The sequence below is a fragment of the Gymnoscopelus braueri genome, assembly GCF_963280865.1.
Source record: "Gymnoscopelus braueri genome assembly, chromosome: 12".
NCBI lineage: Eukaryota > Metazoa > Chordata > Actinopteri > Myctophiformes > Myctophidae > Gymnoscopelus > Gymnoscopelus braueri.
In genome coordinates this window covers 17,719,920-17,740,388 of record NC_137614.1, presented here as the reverse complement: position 1 = coordinate 17,740,388, position 20,469 = coordinate 17,719,920, and the positions used below count along the sequence as shown (strand labels likewise).

Here is a 20,469-nt window from a genome sequence, read left to right as displayed (position 1 = left end):
AATCTGAAAATGTTGAGGGATCAATGTTGATTTGTGGGAGTGTAGAAAATGTGTATGAGCAGTTGCAAAAAATTTGTTTAGTAGAAGATGGTATTTATAGGACATTGTAGTCAGGCATGGACTGTGTGTAGTTTTGTGTATGAGTTAGGGCAATACGTGAAGTGGGTTGTGTGGCACCACAATGAGAAGAATTGTAGTTTCTTCCTTGGCCTAGTGAGAATGTGCGTGCAAAGTTTTATAATATGTGTGGAAAATAACACATCGTGGCATGTTGTACAAATAGGCCACCCCTGCAAACTTTGGAAGCCAATCGTAGCCAATCTGAACGGAATATAAGAAATCTGTCTTGATGACATGACTACAGAGATAATGTGTATTGACTTACGTGATGTTTGGAAAAAATCACACAAATGCTTTGCAAAAATCTGTCTCATGGTGGCCCTATAATAGGCCGATTTGCAAAACAATTGTGTGGAGATTCTTCCTTGGGCTACTGGGAGTGTGCGTGCAGCGGTGCTTCCAGAAAACTTTGAAAGCCAATCGTAGTCAACCGGAATAGATTCCAAAAAATGTGACAGATCTTGATCACATGACTACAGAGATAAGGTGTACCAATTTGGTTTGGACAAAATCGGTACGAGTAGTAGCAAAATGGCATTAATATTGTCAGGTGGAAATGGGCGTGGCCTATTTAAGGAGTTGCGTAGTGATCCAAGGATAACAATTATTTTGATTGTACGATGACCTATGGTTCAAGAGTTATAGGCCTATTATAGCGCCACCATGGGTCCGATTTGAACTTGGCCTAGTGGGAATGTGCGTGCCAAGTTTCATGGCAATGATGATTTGAGGCATTTTGTTCAAAACGGGCCACTCCTGCAAACTTAAGAAGCCAATCTTAGCCAATCAGGATGAAATATGAAAAATCTGACAGATCCGTCTTGATCACATGACTATACAGATAACCGATTTATGTGATGTTTGGACAACATTTTTATATAATTTTTTTTTTAATCGGCCACCTGGTGGTGCTATAACAGGCCGATGTGAGAATTTTGGGACAGAGGTTTTTACTTTGGCCTCCAAGGAGTGTGCGTGCACAGTTTCGCGCCGATCGGTCCAATGGTGCCGGAGATTAGCTCCACAGAAGGACACACGGAAGCGTGTGTGCGTGCGTGTGCAGCTGTCCACACATATACACCACAAAAATGTTCTGTTCACGGGTATGTCTATATTTGAGTATACACTACGTTTGTGTGTTCATGCATACAGTATGTGCTCATCATGCATGTGTGTGTGTGCTTCTTTGCTCTGTGCACTGTGACTATCGACAAGCAATGATAATGGACTATTGTGGTCTAGATACAAAACCACATAATGGTGATGGAAACATGATGGAAATTGCCTTTAATTGCTGGGAAGGGATTACATGTGACAGTCTCCCTATTTAAACTAGTGTGGCTTTGGTGGTCTATCTGGGAAGCCACCCACTAGTCCTCATTCTCAACACCAACATATGGTAACAAACAAGGCCCTCGGGTGTTTCCGATTGGCTGCTGGCCTCGCTGACATCATTTCACTCTCTTGGTGCCAGTAGCCCCCACATTAGTTCTTAACAGTTGTCTGTAATCACTCTGATGACTTTGTGGCTTGACCTTTTTAGGGCCTTGCAGCTTTACACCACAGTACTCTTGACTTTCCTGAAAAGCATTGAATGGCCCTGGATAAGCAAGATGTTTTATCAGTGGTTGTTTTGGTGTTTATATGTTGGTGGAGCAATCTTTATGACAAGACTCCATATGATTGAAATTCTTGGTGCAGAATAGAGCTTCAACTTTTTTTCTTTATTTTTTTTTCAGGCTTTATTGCCTTTATTTATAGTACAGTGAAAAGAACGGAAACAAGGAGATAGATTAGGGGAGTGACATGCAGAAAATGGTCTGTCCGGCACAGGAGTCAAAGCGGAGACTCGCTGTCAGCTATCAGAGCCTACTGTATTATGGTATGCACCCTAACCAACAGCCCTAAGCTTTAACTTTTTAACCTTTTGTTAAAAAGGGTACTTTTGTACCAAACTATTTATTGTACAGCTCCGCAACTTATTTTTTTTTATTGTGAACTGACGGCAATGAAATTAACTGGATGCAAATGTACAACAATGTCTTTATAATCATATAATCAAGCTATATTGATCAGCAGTTATCATATCATATCATATCAAAACCATGCCTAAGGACAAAAGAATGTTCAGACTCAAGAAAAATGTGAATGTGTGCATCTGATCTGAACAGTAAGACAAACTAGATAAGTTGTTCAGAGACAAGTTGACTGTGAAGACTTCCAATTATCTGGTCTCTTCTTCACCAGAAGAAGGTACAGATAGCCCTTAAACCACATATATACTTGTTGTTCTTTTCATCGAGTGGCATGGTAGTACGACAAAGTCTGAATAAGGCATCCGTTTACTCTCAATCCTTATAGTCCAAGTTTCACTCTGTGGCTCTTCACTACTGGACACTGAAGGAACAAGTTTCTCATTAGCGCTCTTCTGCCAGTCTAGTTCCCATTCATTGCTGGTGTAGTATCTTACTCTTTTACACACTTTATCTCGCCATCTTCTTCTGCCTCCCCCTTCCCTCGCCTTCTGGGCCTGTCCCTTCTGCTTCTCCTTCCACTTTGTTCTTCTCTTCTCTCTTGCTAGTTAGTCGTGTGTCCTGACTGTGGAAGGGAGAGGGCCCCCCTCAGGCAGTGGCTCTTGCACAGATGGCAGCGCAGTTGCAGTGCCAGGGGGGTAAAGAGAGGAGGTTAGCTGGCATGGCAGCGGGTAAGAGAAGGTGTCTCGTTCAAGGGCATGTTGTCAGACAGACGCCCTCTTCTTCTCTCATGCGGTGGACAGTGGGGTGAGCGGCGCGCTGAACTTTAGGCTCTGTGGGATATAGAAAGAGAGAGGGCTGTTCTGGTGTTATTTATAGCTATGATGATGATGAGGCCATTGGGACACACAGATAATGCTAGTGGAGATATGTTTGTTAAAACAGCAATGACAGCAATGTTGTTTTGCTGCGATGGTTGATTTTTTTGAAGGCATGATGACATGCAGCACTTAGAGTGAAGAGACAGACAGTGGCGGTCCTGGCTATTTTGGTGCCCTAAGTGGCATTGTGCAAACATATTAGCCTTATGAAAACTGCTGTAATGACCATTACATGTAAGTGCAGCTGAAATCTAAATAAAAAACAATTAAGTTATTGTTTTTAAACGGGGCCTGCTGAATCCATCATAAATTGCTACATTCTAAGTGCAGCTAATTCTAAGTGTTCTAAGATTTATTATTCTAAGTGCAGCTAAGTGAAATTTCAGCCGAGTGACAGGTAGGCATTTAAGTACTACCCCTACTTTGTTTTAAATTCATATCCAGTTTTAGCTTATTCATAGTATAAATGGTATAAAGCAGTAAAAGCATTCATGATGGCATATACCTATGTTTAGCTTACTTTTACTGTTTTTTTTTAGTTTTCTTTCATGTTTTTGTCACAATTGTGTACCTGTTGGAGGGGGTAGGAGCATTTGGCTTATTTGAGCATACAAAGTTCCTACTTACTTACAGAGAGTGTGCCCACTGTATGCCAGAGGCTTGGCTGCATATAGTCTATTCTAAGAACTGATACTGGACACATTTAAGTCTTGTCAAATAAAGTGCTACCCAATAGACTGTATTGTTAAAGTTTAAATGGTGAAGGTCAAATAATATGTGGAGAAAAAAATTACCCAGTTAAACTCACAAAACTATTGCATTTGTGCCACCCTGCATTCATGGCATGATCTGAATAATCGCATAATGATATAAGTCAGATTATACACCAATTCTATGTGATTTTCATTGTTGTCAAAGTGTGGCCTTTATGCTGTACTTCTACTTGTGCATGGCTAAAGATTATCTCAAAATATAACTCCCTGCCGTTTGTAAAGCACGTTGTTTTTGCATTTCATTTTTGTCTCATTCATTAGTTCAAGAAGTCTCCTGGAAGATAATTAAATGCAAGTTATATATTTACTTAAATTAATGTTTCTTGTGATGACAGTAATTTCCCACCGATAAGCTCAGCTGAGCGCAGCTCAGGTAGCTAGAAAGAGTGTCAACATAGCAGACCTTTGTTCACGGTATACTGTAGGCTACAGTACATGCGAGCGACGGTATTCTGTTGTCGAATGTGCTGACAGCGTGGTTAAACGGGGTGGGGTCCCTGGTGACACACAGACATGCTACAGAGCTCAGTTGGAGGCAACAGTAGCCTACATACTTACTGAATAACATTACCACAGTACACAGTTTTCCCCACCAAGCCATGCTTTACTAGTCTACAGAGTGCAATTAACTTGTTTGCTCTTTGTAGAGTGTATTTACATGTATACGTTCGTTCATGCATTCATGCACAAGGTACATTAAATACCTCAGTTCTTTTTCTGCTGGGAATATCAGCTTTAATCTTGCATGAAGCCTTTAAATACATCAAAAAGCTTACAGCATTACAGTACAGTGCGCGTAGACTTGTGTTGGTGGGGACTGAGGGCATTACAGCAAACAGACTAATGGTGCTCTGCATCAACATGACACATGGATTTAATAAATCCAATTTGTATTAGCATATTAATTAGAATAGCACAGCACCGCCTCATGGTTTCCATTCATGGTTATCTGACACACATTTCACTACGCCCTCATTTTGTGGTTACAAAAAACATCACCATGTGCTTCACCCAAATCGCGTCCCTCACCCAGACTCCTGTCATTTTCTCTGAACCACCTCCCCTTCTTTGAAAAATGGAGAGTTATTTGATATACATTATAAATAGCTGCGCCCTGATTGGACGAGCACAGGTTCTCCGGCAAGCTCTTCCGTATAGCAACAGCCCCCTCCCACATCTCTCCTCCTCCTCCTCCCCCTCTTCCTCTTCTCCCCGGAATCCCCCCTTTTTTTCCCTCTCTCCCCTCCCTCTCCCCTCTTTCAAATCGCAGACAGTCCACGTCCTCCTTGCTGCCTCACCCCCTACCCACAATGCACCGTGGCCGGTGTGGTGGCCGTGAAGGGGGCTTCTCTGCTTCCTCTCTCCTCTTATGCCAGATGTAGGCTTCGTGGTACGACGGTGTCGCACGCGTGAACATATAGCCGATGTACAAGCCCACAACGCGTGTGCTTGTAGATCGGCCGTGTTCAGCGTGCCACACCACCGTGCGACGAGGCATAAATGAGGCTTTAGCTGCACACACACTGCCTCTCTGCTCCTGCTGGCTCTCACTGCTGCCGCAGCATCTGGATGTAGTCGCCATAGCAACAGTGGTGGGCCTGACCCCTCCTCTCTTCCCTCTTGCTCTCCCTCCATATGCACACACTACTACACACACACACACACACACACACACACACACACACACACACACACACACACACACACACACACACACACACACACACACACACACACACACACACACACACACACACACACACACACACACACTCCCCTCCACCCATCCTCCATGCCATAGTCTCTCTTAAGCTTTTTTCTTCTTTCCCCTCCGCTATGTATTTCTCTGTGACTGGGCTGGTTTCCTTAAGGCTTGACCTGGATTCTAGTGCTCTACTGTACGTCCACCATGTTGTGTGTGTGTGTGTGTGTGTGTGTGTGTGTGTGTGTGTGTGTGTGTGTGTGTGTGTGTGTGTGTGTGTGTGTGTGTGTGTGTTCCACACACACACACACACACACACACACACACACACACTACAGGTGGAGACTCAGGTAGACTGCCATGTGGTCAACTGACCCGTTTCCAGGCAGTTTTAGTTTTATTTCTCTCCCTCTTTCATCCCTTCCATCTGCCTCTTACTGCTGTCTGCCTATGTGCTTGGGGGAAGAAGAAGAAGAGGAAGAAGATGAAGAAGAAGAAGAGAAGTGGGAAGACACGTGCATGAAAATAGGCCTGCAACTGTCAATTATTGACAGAATAAAACATGTTTTTTTTTTTAAACAGATCAACAAGACATTCTAATAGATTTTTTATAATTGACTAATTTATTCTGATCAACAGCTTAAGCCTTATTTTATAATTTGTCGTACAGTACACCGGGGTTGTGCAAAAATAGCCGATCTACAAGCCCTCAATGCTTTGGCTATATTCACTATTTTTGAACAAAAAAAAAAGATTAGTCCGATTAAGTCCGCTGCACCCCTACATGAAAAGGAGTAGTCTGAACCCCACCCTCTCTCCTCCCTCACTGCACTCAGCAACACACCCGGAACCAGACTGCACATCCCTCCCCAGCCCCCTCCCTCTCCTCTAGAAAACCAGCTCGCCTCCTCCTCCTCAGCTCAATTTGTGAACAAAGATTTCCAGCGCCGTGGAGGCACTTGACGTCTCACACTGACGTATGCAGCTCTTAAACACTGTCTATTTATCGTACGTGTCCTTCTTGATTAGCCGCGGCCGCACAGGGGCCAGTTATGCACGTTGATTGAGCTGTATATAGGCCCACACTCTCGCCTGTCTGCTACATTATGAGTCACACAGCCTTCATCATCCACCGAAACCCCAGGTTCCTTTTGCAGGGAGAAGAGTGTTGTCTTCTTGTGGCCGTAGGGATTAAGTGGTAAGGGTTTGCAGATATCTCAGCCAGTTGAAATAACATGCACTGTGCTCCTAAGCATTGCATAGATTGTGTACAGAGCCTTTCCTTTGTTTACTCGCTCTCTCTCTCGGGCCAGAACGTCGAGAAACACGTGCACAAACACGAGACGAGAGAAAAAGCCTGTCAGACAGACTCAACCACATCATAGCAACCACCACCATCGTTGACAGGGGATTGAACAAAGGAACATGATTGACATGCAACCGTACACAGCAATATCCAGAGTGTTAATTTAACTTCATTTAAAATGGGCTCCTTGCGGGTCAATCTTTATACTCTCAGAGCCAAATTAACGTTCTGGATTTTACTGTGTAACTTATTATTATTATATTACTTATTATAGCATTATGATACTTGTTGCAGTACCACTGACTGCAGAACTATTCTGTCTCGAGTCACTTTTCAAACCCAAATCCAACCCCTTTGTTTACTAGGCTTGTTTATTGTTTCCCATCCAGGTTTAATGACTTAACCACTTTCAACATGATTGACATCCCTATTTTGGGCATTTCATTATAAGATGAAAATGTTCAAAAGGTGCTCACAACGTGATGTGTTGTGAGTTGTGAGGACCGGCTATTTTTTGCTATTCATTGTACAATAAGTGGTTAAGTGCTGGGGTCAAAGGACGTACTTGCACCTCGCTGAGGTGTGGCGTTGCTTAGAGAAGTGAAGTGGACACGACAATGAAATGATCAGAGCGGCCTTCATTTCACCAGGCTGCCTGTTATGCTAACACTTCTTACTGGGGGACGCAGAGAGATTGGCACACCTGTTGGCAGTGGTGTCAAGTAACTAAGTACATTTACTCAAGTACTGTACTTAAGTACAATTTTGAGGATGTTTTTTTTAATTTACTGGAGTATTTCCAATATTCAATACTTTTACTTCTACTAAAACTTTAGTTACTAGTTACTTTGCAGATATACATTATTATATTATAAAACATACATTAAAGGTAGGGTAAGTGATATTTTTGGGTTAAAACAAAAAGTATTTTGTTAAAAGGTTAAAGCACTATATTCTGATAGTAATCATTGCTATAGAGTGTTTGTTCAGTAACAGGAGTCTCCCCGTCTCTCCAGCTCTTTAATAAACAGAAAATACATTTTCTGGTAGGTGTCAAAATCTCAGCCAATCAGGAGAAAGTACCCATTTTTAAGCTTCATTTTTTATAGTGTTCCTGTTCAAATTTTGCCTGCTCATTTCTTAGTGTCATCACTTCAAATTTCACTTGTTTAATCTATATCCTGATTGAGTTCTCTATCCTGATTGGATAAAATTGGAAATGAAACTGAAACTGAAACGAAAATGCATTTTCTGTTTTATAAAGAGCTGGAGAGACATGGAGACTCCTTATATGGACAGGACATTCTATAGTAACGAGCACTATCAGAACATAGACCCATTTTGCAATTATTTGAATAATTGCAAATCACTTACCCTACCTTTAACCACGTAGCCCTATTTTATACATAGGCTATTTGAAAATAGACGATTTACAAGCTCACAACGCGTCACATCGCGACACGTTGTGAGCTTGTAGATCTGCTATTTTCAAACATTTTAGTACTTTTACTTTTGGTACTTTAAGTTTGTTTTGATGCCAATACTTTTGTACTTTTTCTCAAGTAACATTTTGAACACAGGCCTTTTACTTGTAACAGAGTATTTTTACATTGTGGTATTGCTACTTTTACTTAAGTAAAACATTTGAGTACTTTTTCCACCACTGCCTGTTGGCCACATGGGAAAGGTGGGCTTTTGTACTTTACGAGGCTCTGTGAATTCTTACAGGACGCATAAATCAGGGACGTTATACCAACAGTGTTTGTTTTGGTGTGTCGCATACAGCATGGTTGCATAGCTAATAGGATGCATAGGGACATAACATTCTCAAGGGAGTCCGCCGTGATTCAATCACATCTCTTTGTAATTGAATCAGTGCGCACAGATTCCATCATGGTTTATTCAGTGAGGTGGACTTTGTAATGATGTTCTTTTTTCTCTCTTTCTCTCACCTATACTTTCGCCCATCTCCACATCCTCTCCCCTTTTCCCCTGATTCTCTGTTTTCAACCTATCGTAACCCCCAACCCTCTTTCTACCCCCACCCCGCCTTCCCATCGTACTCCTTTTTTTTTCTTTTTTACCCCGACCCCCTCTGCCTCCCCCCCTCCCCCTGCTCCATCTTAATCTGACACCTCTCCTTTCTTTCATTTCCTCCATTTTCCCCTTCCTCAACACCCTCCTCTCTCTCTCTCTCTCTCTCTCTCTCTCTCTCCACCCAATCCTACCCCTGTGTCTGGCTCTCTCCTCCATCTGTCTCCTGGTTGCAGTGGAGGCGATGGACCAGCAGAGGGTGCTGAGGACTGGCTGCCTAGTGTCGGGGGTCCACACTCCACCCATCCGACGCAACAGCAAGCTGTCCACCCTGGGGCGTCTCTTCAAGCCCTGGAAATGGAGGAAAAAGAAAAATGATAAACTCAAGCAGAGTGCCACAGGTACTGTGGGAGACTGTACTGGGATGGGTAGGCGTGGTGGTGGTGGTGGGGGGGGGGGGTGCATACCTTCAGAAAGCTGCTAGGTGCGTGTGGTCATCATGAGTGCCTGTGGATGTGGAGGCAAGTTGCAGACTTCAATTACAAAAAAATTATCAATAATTGATTGTAATAAAAATTATCAATTTTTTTCCTTAAAATAACGGAATTTTGGAAATGAACAGATCTACAAACTCACAACGTTTTGCGACAGGACATGTTGTGAGCTTGTAGATTAGCAACACTAATGTACGACGAAGCATTAAATACACCTAGTTAGTTATAGTCAATTATAAAAGATCAATTTGAATTGCTTGGCGTTGATTCGTTGATGTATAAAAAATAAAACAAATGATCAAAAAACGTCCTTCTCAATTATTCGATTAATTTGAAAAGTTATTGATAGAATAATCACTAAGAAATAATTGATAGTTGCAGCCCTACAAACCTCCTCATGCAGGTAGATGGATGCCTGTCCACTGAACTCGTCAGCAAGCAAATGCAATCCAAAGTGCATGTGCAAGCATGTGCATACACACTCTCAAATACAGTAGGCTACATGTATTCCCCTTTCGCAATTCAGGTCAGGTATAATCAGTGGTTATGATAAAAAATAAATGGCTGCTCATGCTCCCAGTCTTTGAATTATGTTCGTTCCCATCAATTTATTATGACCCTGGTGAGCTGTTGCCAACATTCAGGCTATTTCCTAGCCTTTAACCCATTAAGACCGGGAACGCGTCTGTCATTTTAAGATTTCTTTGGCTATTCAAAAATAGCAGATATACAAGCTCATAGCACGGCACAGAGTGCCGCGCTATGAGCTTGTAAATCTGCTATTTTTGGAAAAATCGTGAAAATGTGTGCAAATCTTTCAATATATATATTTTTAAAGCAAACATTTGAAACTCAAATCTTTGCTTCTGGAGGTCCCTGGAACATAATATTTTACAAATGTTCCCTTTAAAAAATATATATTTTCACAAAAATGGCAGATCTACAAGCTAATAGCTATACGAGCTTGCATATCTGTTACTTTTGAATAGCCAAAGAAATCTAAAATGACAGAGATGCGTTCCTGGATCTAATGGCTTAACAGACAGCTAGATCTCCATGGGAAGAACGCTGTAGGATAAATGAGAACCTTTTACAGTAATTGCCACTGAGTCAGTCGAGGTGACTTAAAAAAAAAGTCCAATGACCCGGTGCATGAGGACATAACACCTTAGGGAATTGGTCACCTACTTCACTGTACAGCAAAATAGCTGGAGACCCATCTAACTCGAACTGTAAAGGTGATTGTGGAGATGAGTTGTATGAGTGCCATTTAATGCTGTTTTGGCATTACATATGCAGGTATATATTAGCATAGTGATGGAATTGCAGTTTGAGGTGATGGCCTCTGGAGGTCTCTTTAGACTGCATAAAAGATAATGGTTGCATTTATCCTTATACTGCAATTGGATTGCTCCATTTGCATATGAAATTGTATAGTGTTTTATGCCTGTACATTCTATAGTACAGACTTTTGATTTGGGCCTCAAGAGCAGTGGGGTGGAACAAGTACATAGTTTTACTTGAGTAAAAGTAGCAATACCACAATATAAAAATGCTCTGCTACAAGTAAAAGGCCTGTATTAAAAATGTTACTTGATTAAAAGTAGTGGCATCAAAATAAGTAATAAAATGTGTCAAACTCAAAATCAAATCTAAAAAAAAAAATACTGTAGCAGATCTACAATCGTGTTGCATGCATCGCTTGTAAATCTGGTATTTTCAAATAGCCGAAGTATAAAAAAGGGCTTAAGCGGTTAATGCATATGTTTTGTATTAATAATCAAAATCTGCCAAGTAACTTGTAACTAAACTAGATGATGACTAATGCTAGGTTCTTGGTTTACCATGTGATCCTAGATTACTGAGGCACTACACTGTCTCTATGCATTTGATGTACAATTATGTGTTTAGCTTGCTTACTGTAAATCGCTCTGCATAAAGAGCGTCTACTAAATGCCTAAATTGTAAAATTGTAGATGACTCGAAGTTTGAAGCATCAAAAAAATTAAACACTCAAGTAAATGTACCTCAAAATTGTACTTAAAAGTACAGTACTTGAGCTTTCTTTTGCACTGTATGCAGCGATTAAACCCACCACGTATTTCCTCCCCTCCACCCCCACAGATGTAGCATTGTCCAGTGCTCTCCTGTGCCACGACCACGGCTCTCCCTCCCACGGCTGCTGTTCAGATGGTACGGTCCTACTGGGGGGGTTCCGGGGACCACTGACTCCCGTCCGACAGGTCACCAGCGTGGAATACCTGGGCCCTGATGAGGACCACCCCCCTCAAGGTAGGACATCCCAACATTCTCATACAGCTACTGTAAAGGGCCGTTCACACACTAAGCACTATACCTAATATATGTATATAACTATAACTACCGTATAACTATAAAGATATATCATTTTGAAAAACTGTTCTTCTAAGTCAAGTGGATGGCAGAGTTAACTATAACAACGACAAAACGATATACTGTTATACTGATGTGTGATGCAGAGTTGCGCATATAGCGTCGGCCAGTGGTTCTCAAACCTTTTCATATCAAGGACCCCCAAATTTATATATATTTGGCCACAGACCCCCCCCCCCCCCCCATCTGAAAATGTTTTGTGTCAGGGACCCCCAGAAGAGAAGACTTGTGTTAAAAGATTATCAAAATGATTCAACATGGCCCGGACCGATGTAGCCTGGCGTCGCGGGTTCGGGTCACGATCCCGACGGCCTTTGCTGCATGTCACTCCCCATCTCTTTCTCCCCATTTCCTGTCAGCCTACTGTCCTATCAATAAAGGCATAAAATCCCCAAAATAAATCTTAAATAAAAATAAAAACATTTTCCATATTTTTCAAATATCGAAGTGACGAGCTGTGAGCTTGTGTATCTGCTATTTTTTGAATAGCCAACGTATAAAATATGGATGAATTGGTTAAAATTTTGCTGGGGACCCTCTGGAACCACCTCAAAGACCCCTGGGGGTCCCCGGACCCCACTTTGAGAACCACTAGTGTATAGGCAATACAGCTTCTATCTACTGCATAATGTAAAGGTAGGAATCCATGCAACCATTTGTCAGTCAATAGTAATACAAGCAATCTACACAAGAAGATGTTGCTTTGGTAGATACAATTATACAGAGAAGTTAGTAGTGTTTGAATCACATGTTCTATGTAGGCCACTGGTTCTCAATGTGGGGTCTGGGGACCCCCAGGGGTCTGTAACTGGGAGAGTGTGCAAACAGAGTTTGGATTTTACAGTGTAGATTGGGGTCCCAGAGATTTAAAAAAAAAATGAATTGTATCAAACGGGTGTCCTTGGACTAATGCATAATGGAGTCCTTGAAATGAAAAAGGTTGAGAATCAAATGTTCTAAGTATGTACCACTAGAGGGCACTAGAGTCATCTCAATGACACAGTCCACCACACAAAGTGGTGCTGGACAAAGTACTCCTGGCTTTTAAAAATAAGCATTCAAAGGCCCAAATTACAAAGTACATTTTGTTTTCAATACCAGTGCATTGTTAATGCATAAAATGTAGACAAATTCCCCGAAACATTCAAAGATTTCCCAGAATAAAAATAAAAATCAATGATAGTTAAAATAACTGATCTACAACAATCTACACATTTGTGTCACGTTGTGAAACACTGTGAGCTTATTAGTCAGAAATGTAAACAGCACATGGTACAGTAAGACATTAAGGCTAAAAGGATAACACAAAAAAGGCCAATTATGATCCTATGTATTCAGTTCATCAACATAGCATAAACATTTACACAATAATACCTGTCATCAATAAATACACTATATGTACAAAAACAAATTGGTAACAATCTTGAAGTATTATAACACTTGATGCTTATAAGTCTTTATAAAATGCTTTATAATTACGGTTAAAAGCATTATGAGTATTTATGAGCTCCTATAACTCCGATTATACAGGGTTATACAGGGTTTATAATGCGTTATACACATGGAATGCATAGCAAGTGCAACCGAAAAGTACATTTACCTCCACTTGTGGTCTCCTGATAGATGTACAGTAGATCCTTTCGCAGTGGTTCTCAACCAGTGGTCCGGGGACCACCAGTGGTCCTTGAGGGGGTTCCAGGTGGTCCCCAGCTAAATGATGGCGAGTTGGTAACCAAATGGACCCTTAGAGATCTTTAACTCTTGAGAGCGTAAAATAAAACCAAATGTTAAAGAGGTGGTGCCATGGTTTTGCACTTTTTTCTGTTTTTCATGTGTCTATGAGGTTGATAGAACTTCATTAAGCCCCCTGGTGGTGTTTTTATGGTGTTTTATGTCTGCTCTGACTACTTTGAGTTTCTACCTGGAGGCTGAAACCTTGAGGGTCAAACGTGCCAATAGAGAAACAGCGCTTTAGTGACAGAGTAAACATATACCCTCCCCCTCATTATCATAACACAACAGGTGTGGGCATGAGCAGGAGGAGGGACTAGGACAGGTGGGTGGTGCTAAGGTGGTGGAGGAGGTGCTAAGGTGAGAACCAGGTATACTTAATGAACTGGAGGCGTGTCCACATGAAAACATAATTTTTACAATTTCTGTACACTTTTTTGAAAAAAATCTTCCTCCTAGTATAACCATAATACCTGATGATTATGTTTTAGGGGGGGGGGGGGATCACTGAAAATCACGGCACCCCGTCTTTAAACATCTGCATAACTTCATTTACAAGAAGTCTACACAATTAGAGAATGTAGAAATTTTTTTATTTTGATCCAGAGTTGGGTCTGAGAGTCTAAAATCTCATCAAATGGTGGTCCGTGCCTCAAATGCCCAATAAATAATGGGCCTTGATATGAAAAGGGTTGAAAACCACTCATTTAATGGATGGTGTCAGGGCCTTCCACATTTTTGGTGGCAGAGTAGCTGTTTGTTCTAAATGTGGGCGGTCAATGGAGTATTTAGGGTTTAAGTGGCCAATGTCAACACTGAACCTTAGGTAAATGTTTGTGTCGTACACAAGACATTTTTTAACCCACATTCACAATTGACACACATCTTTTCTCCAGCCGCTGCCCCTCCCCAGGACTGTGAGCGGCTGGAGGAGAGCATGCAGAAGTCAGAGGAGGAGAGAGAGGAGGAGGCTCCCCCTGGAGGGGAGCTCCGCGAGGGTCTGCAGGAGGCGGGAGAGTTGACAGAAGAGAGAGCGGAGGACAGCGTACCTCCAGGAACATCCCCGCCACAAGTACCTCCAAAACCGCAACCCCCGCTGAGCGCTGGTGAGGGTGAGTGCGGGTGTGCTGTTGTACAGTGGTGGAAAAAGTACTCACATTTTTTTACTTAAGTAAAGGTATCAACACTGCAATGTAGAAATACTCTGTTGCAAGTGAAAGTCCGGAATTCAAAATTTACTTGAGTGAAAGTACAAAAGTATTGGTATCAAAATATACTTAAAGTACAAAAGTCGAAAGTACTCATTGTGCAGAATGTCCCATTTCACAAGTTTTCAAATGTATAAAATGTATAAAAATCATTTAAAAATAGCAGATCTACAAGCTCACAATGCGTCGCGATGCGACGCATTGTGAGCTTGTAGATCGGCTATTTTCAAATGGCCGGAATGTATAGGGTTGAAGTGGTTAATGTATGTTTTGTAATAATAATACAAAATAAAAAGTAGTAACTAAAGTTTTCAAATAATTGTAGTGGAGTAAAAGTACAATATTTGCCTCTGAGATGTAGAGGAGTAGAAGTAAAAGTATTGAAAATTGGAAATACTCCAGTAAAGTACAAATACCAAAAAATTCTACTTAAGTACAGTACTTAAGTAAATATACTTAGTTACTTTCCACCACCGGCTGTTGTACAGGTCCACTTGGTTCCATTTGTACTCTCTCTGAGTTGAATGAACACTGAGGATTTGACTGTGTGAACGAAAAAAAAGAGGGGTTGTGTACAATGTACGAAGGGAGACTACAGCACATACTCAATGCAGACAGTATCAAATCAAACCCAATCTGGGAACACATTCGGTAAAAAGAAAAGGGAAACAATATTTTTTTCCTTTTGTTTTTGCCCCTGGGGGGGCACCACCACCTTTTTTTGTGTAGAAACAGCAACTCGGTTTGGCTCCTCCCCTTTCTTAGTCCACTTCCTCCCGGGTGCTTCTGTGTTTATTACTACTAACAACTACACTACATGTTTAGGGGCAGTGGTGCAGCAGAATCTGTCTTGAGAGATTAAATCAAACCTGATGAGACTCATAAAAAGCAGTTAAAGATGAAACAAGTACTGCAACTGTGCCCACAGTTGTTTTGTGCCATGTTAATTGATCCTCATTCTATTCACCTGCACAGATTCTTTGTTCATTACAATGTGTGTTTCTCTGGTCATTTCTGTCTTAGATTCAGGCCCATCATCACTCCCCACGCACCTGCCCAACTCCTACCTCCCCAAGGAGCCTCCTCCAAGGCCGCCAGAAAGCCTGGCCCCAATGGTCCTGCCACTCCGGGGCCCCCACTCCAACCCCTCAGGGTCCCCCCACCTAGGCAATATGATACATCCTCTATTGCCCCCTAGCTGCATCATGGAGGAACTGCAGCGAGCCTTCGCTTCCAAGAACAGGCAAGAGAGGTGAGAAATGCAATCCTGACTCATCTATCTACAGTGATAATTACAATACAACACAGAAGCAGACAGTTATAGTATGACATCATGACATTTTACCTGACGATTAATTGTCACACAAATAATTGCGATTAACGATTGAATTGTGTTTTGGGCATTGAACATTGGAACATATAAATGTTTGTCTTTTAGACTTTGTAAACTGACTAATTGTGACAGGCCTTGTTTTGAGACCTTCTGACAGGAGGAAAATAACAAAATATTCCTTTTCTTAAGGATGGCACAAAAGCACAGTTGTAGCATAGCTAGCATGCTGTAAAAAGCAGTATTTATACAATGGCTACATCTGTATTCACCTAAATGCACATACAGTACCTCTGTTTGAATGCTTGCGTTATGATTCATTTTGAATGACTAAGTGTAATGTTCTCCAGATCTCCACACAGTTGATATTTCGCTTTGTAATACAACCCCTCAACACTTACTGTGCATCGACCACTTCTTTAACCCGTTAAAACCAGGAAAGCAGCGGCCAAATATATAGCAATTTGGGGAACGTTGGCACGGAAAAGTTTGAGAACATCTGATTTAGAAGGCATCGTGTAGAATCGGCCTCAGGTCTTAACACATTGATTGCCAAGATATTAAACATAGTTTTCTATCCCCTTGCCAGCGTATTATTACCTCAATCCGATGATATTTGAAACGCCGTGGAACCGACATTGTTTCCCAAAAACACTAACAAAATAGTCCCCGTGGGTTAGCGGAGGGATCTGTGTATCCATAGGAACGTTCCAACCGCGATCCGCTTTTTTGGGGGCCATTTTGGGGCTTCGGCCCACTGAAAACTAGTGGTTTTCAACATAGATATTAGAAACCTAGATACCTCATTGGCCTCTGCAGTTCATTGGGGCGACTTGTATCGCAATACACGGCGGCTCTTCCGTCTTCCGCAGGGAACCTGTCACTCAAAGTGACTACTGGCCAATCACAGCGCTCACAGTGCGTTGACTACTGGCCAATCACAGTGCGTCTTTTCCGGGACTTGTCAGTGCAATGGTTCTCAACCAGTGGTCCGGGAACCACCAGTGTTCCTTGAGGGGGTTCCAGGTGGTACCCAGCTAAATGATGGAGAGATGATAACCAAATGGACCCTTATAGATCTTTAAATCTTGAGTATAACATTTCACACTGTCAAGAGTCAAATTGTTAAACATCTGCATTACTTACTAAACAAGTACTCAATTAGAGAACGTAAACAATTGTTATTTTGACAACATCTTATCGAACGATAACATATTCTACGTTTTGGGTGTGAGAGGCTAAAGCTTATCAAACGGTGTTCCGTGACTCAAATGCTGAATAAATAATGGACCTTGATATGAAAAAGGACCAGTCTCTTATTTGAATTTCACAAATAGAGTGTGGAGTTTGCCAAGTTCCAACTAACTAGATGCTGCGCACAGCTGCTGCCTCTCAAAGGGTTAAGAGCTGGGTTACAAAAAGACCCGCCCCCACCTGCCTCTGATTGGCCTACCGAACTTCCGCTTCTGTGACGCACACGACAGCCCTGCGGAAGCAGGAAGCGCGCCCGAGATACAGACGCTTCAGAGCCGAATGAGGCGTCTACCTTTATATGTCTATGGTTTTCAATGCAAAAAAAAGAAACTGAGTTTTTCTGAAAATCCCAAACAGGAAGCGGATGGCTTCCTGGTTTTTTGGAACGACGTCACATCCACATTCTACTTCTCTGAGTGACGATCGATCATTCCAAAGCTGTGTTAGGTCGCCCCTTGTGGAATTTTCCCCCAAAAAATGAAAGAACGCATCAATGCGATCTTGACCATCAAGTGATGCATTTGAAAGAACGCATCAATGAGATCTTGGCAATCAATGTGTTAATGGGTTATTAATGCGTTTAATTGCCCACCTGCCCTCCTCCTTCTTCCCCTCAGCGTGCACGAGGGGGGGTGTGAGCCGGTCTCCTCCCCGCGGACGTGGTGCTCCGACGGGTGGCTCTCTCGCTCCTGCAGCTCCGAGAACCAGCAGCCGTCCGGCCTGCTGACGGTGGGCTGCAGAGGCCCGGCCGACTGGCCCAGGAAGGAGGCCGAGGAGAACAAGGAGAACGTCAGGCTGGACCTGTGCTTCTCCAACAGCTCGGGCCTTCCCGCCGACCTGGACGGCTGGAACGACTCCGTCATCTCCGGTGAGAACCAACAAATGAGACACATAATGAGTCATGATGACACCGACTATCCAATGACCATAAGTCATTGAGACCTGGGACGCATCTGTCATTTTTAGATTTGAGCTAAGAAGCCTTATTTTACACTTTGGCTATTCAAAAATAGCAGATATACAAGCTCATAGCGCGGCACTAAGTGCCGCGCTACGAGCTTGTAGATCTGCTATTTTTGAAATATCAAGAAAATTTGTGCAAATCTTTGAATATATATATTTTTAAAGCGAACATTTGTAACTCAAATCTTTGCTTCTGGGGGGTCCCTGGAACAAAATATTTTGAGATGGGGGTCCGCTGCCAAATACATATACATTTTGGGGGTCCTTGACATTAAAAAGTTTGAAAACCACTGACATAGCAACATACGTTTTTTTCAAAAAACTGTTAGGATTTAGAAGACATTTTGTAGAATCGGAACCTCAGGCCTTAATGGGATAAGCCAGGTGGCCCCTGCTCACCTGGCTTTATGAGTCATGTGACATATGGCAGAATCAGAATTAGAATCACCTTTGTTGTCACGTCACAGGTTTACAGGTGTAAAAACAATGGGTCGTTTTTTTGGACAAGCTCCATCGTTTTTTTTATTTCCATAAAAAGAGAAAGGGAAGAAGAAGAGGGCGGGCAGAGGGAGCAAAGGGAAGAGGGAGAAAGATCAATAAACAACGTATCTACATATTACACATAGTATCTATCCGGTGCGGTAAGTACTGTACCTATATATACTGTGTACAACATGATATGGACGTCAGTTAAGGGGTCAAGGATAATACATATCAGTGCGTTGTACATGGAATTAAAGTGCAAGGCACGTGTCAGGTTTGACCGCATAGTCCACATACCGTAAGGTAACTGTCACTGGTATAATCCACAGGGCAGTGTGGTTTTCAAACTTGTGATGACCAAATGTCATGGCCTACCTGTATTCATAGCAAAAATCATCGACCTACTAGCTCACAACACGTAGAAATGTGCTGCGTTGTGAGATTATAGATCTGCTATTTTCGTTATTCTTTTATTCGTGAAACAATAATATAAAAAAGTCTCCCGCCTATAATAACATACCCAAGTAAAGAAGGCAGGCTGCACGTGATTAAATTATATTTGTAGGGTATCGAATATGCCTCTGCTATGGGAAAAGATCTGCTTCATGATCTCACACACAGTCATTTTTCCTTCTTCTTTTCCTTTCGGCTGTTCCCTTCAGGGGTCGCCACAGCGAATCATCTGCCTCCATCTCACCCTGTCCTCTGCCTCCTCTTCTCTCACACCAACTCACTTTGTGTCCTCTTTCACTACATACATAAATCTCCTCTTAGGTCTTCTTCCTCTAGGCCTCCTCCTGCCTGGCAGTTCCAACCTCAGCATCCCTCTAACGATATACTCACTATCCCTCCTCTGTACATGTCCAAACCATCTCAGTCTGGCCTCTCTGACTTGCTGTGCTAAACATATAATAAAGAAGGAATCATCAAGCACATTTCGAGTGCAGACCTCCTACAACGGTATCTTATGTTTGTGTCACACATCCTTTAACTTGAGTGGTTGTAAGTTTAAGGTCCATCTGAATAGTTATCTTAAGGGGACCCCTCATGACCCATATTTATTTTTGTGCATATTTGTCTATCTTTGTCTCCATGTTCTGCTGCAGGCACACTTCCTCGCAGGCTAAGGAAGGAGCTCTTGGCTGTCAAACTACGGAACCGGCCCAGTAAGCAGGACCTGGAGGACAAGAATATCTTCCCAGCAAGGAGCGAACAGGAGCGCCAGGAAATACGCCAGCAGATTGAGATGAAACTTGCCAAGTAAGTGATGTCAGTGAGCCTCAGAGTATCATAGTTTCACTCCAAGGGCTTGTATCTATTTTGAGAAAACATGATTTGATATAAATATTTTATTATAATTAATATATTGAGTATCCACTTTGTAAACGAGTGAACTGTTTTTCACTCATTAATTGAATTTATACCCCCTGTCCTTCAAATCATACCTACGTATATACCTTCATAACCTATTTAAACGTTGTGCTATAAAACAATGGTAGACATTGGGCCTCATGCAGCAACATTCCTTTGGGATCAATAGACCAATAGTATTTCAAGCCCACAAAAAGTAATTTTAACAGTTGATGGTTAGGCTCCAAAGACTTGACAATGTCCAAGAAAGTAGGTTTTCTAATTTGTTTTCCTCCGAAAAACAGCAAGTCCCATGCAAGACTTTATACAGTGTAGACGAAGGCAAAACATAATACTCCAATAGCAAATAATAAGACTGGACAAAAATAAAGTTTCAAAAATAGAAAAGGAAAAATACTTGACAGCCAAAATAAGAAAAAAAAACAGGGACTCAA

At 42.0% G+C, this 20,469-nt stretch overlaps 1 protein-coding gene across 1 annotated transcript in view; it reads left to right on the top strand.

Annotated features, from left to right (window-relative positions):
* The window catches only part of phactr3a (phosphatase and actin regulator 3a), a gene marked incomplete at its 5' end in the record, with an annotated part of 47,045 nt that overhangs the window by 15,048 nt on the left and 11,528 nt on the right, over nucleotides 1–20,469 (top strand). Inside the window, 6 exons of the mRNA XM_080444306.1 lie at nucleotides 9,026–9,190; nucleotides 11,408–11,575; nucleotides 14,323–14,538; nucleotides 15,658–15,886; nucleotides 17,836–18,086; nucleotides 19,771–19,924. Coding sequence (XP_080300432.1) covers nucleotides 9,026–9,190; nucleotides 11,408–11,575; nucleotides 14,323–14,538; nucleotides 15,658–15,886; nucleotides 17,836–18,086; nucleotides 19,771–19,924 — 1,183 coding nt within the window. The remainder of the gene's footprint in view (nucleotides 1–9,025; nucleotides 9,191–11,407; nucleotides 11,576–14,322; nucleotides 14,539–15,657; nucleotides 15,887–17,835; nucleotides 18,087–19,770; nucleotides 19,925–20,469) is intronic.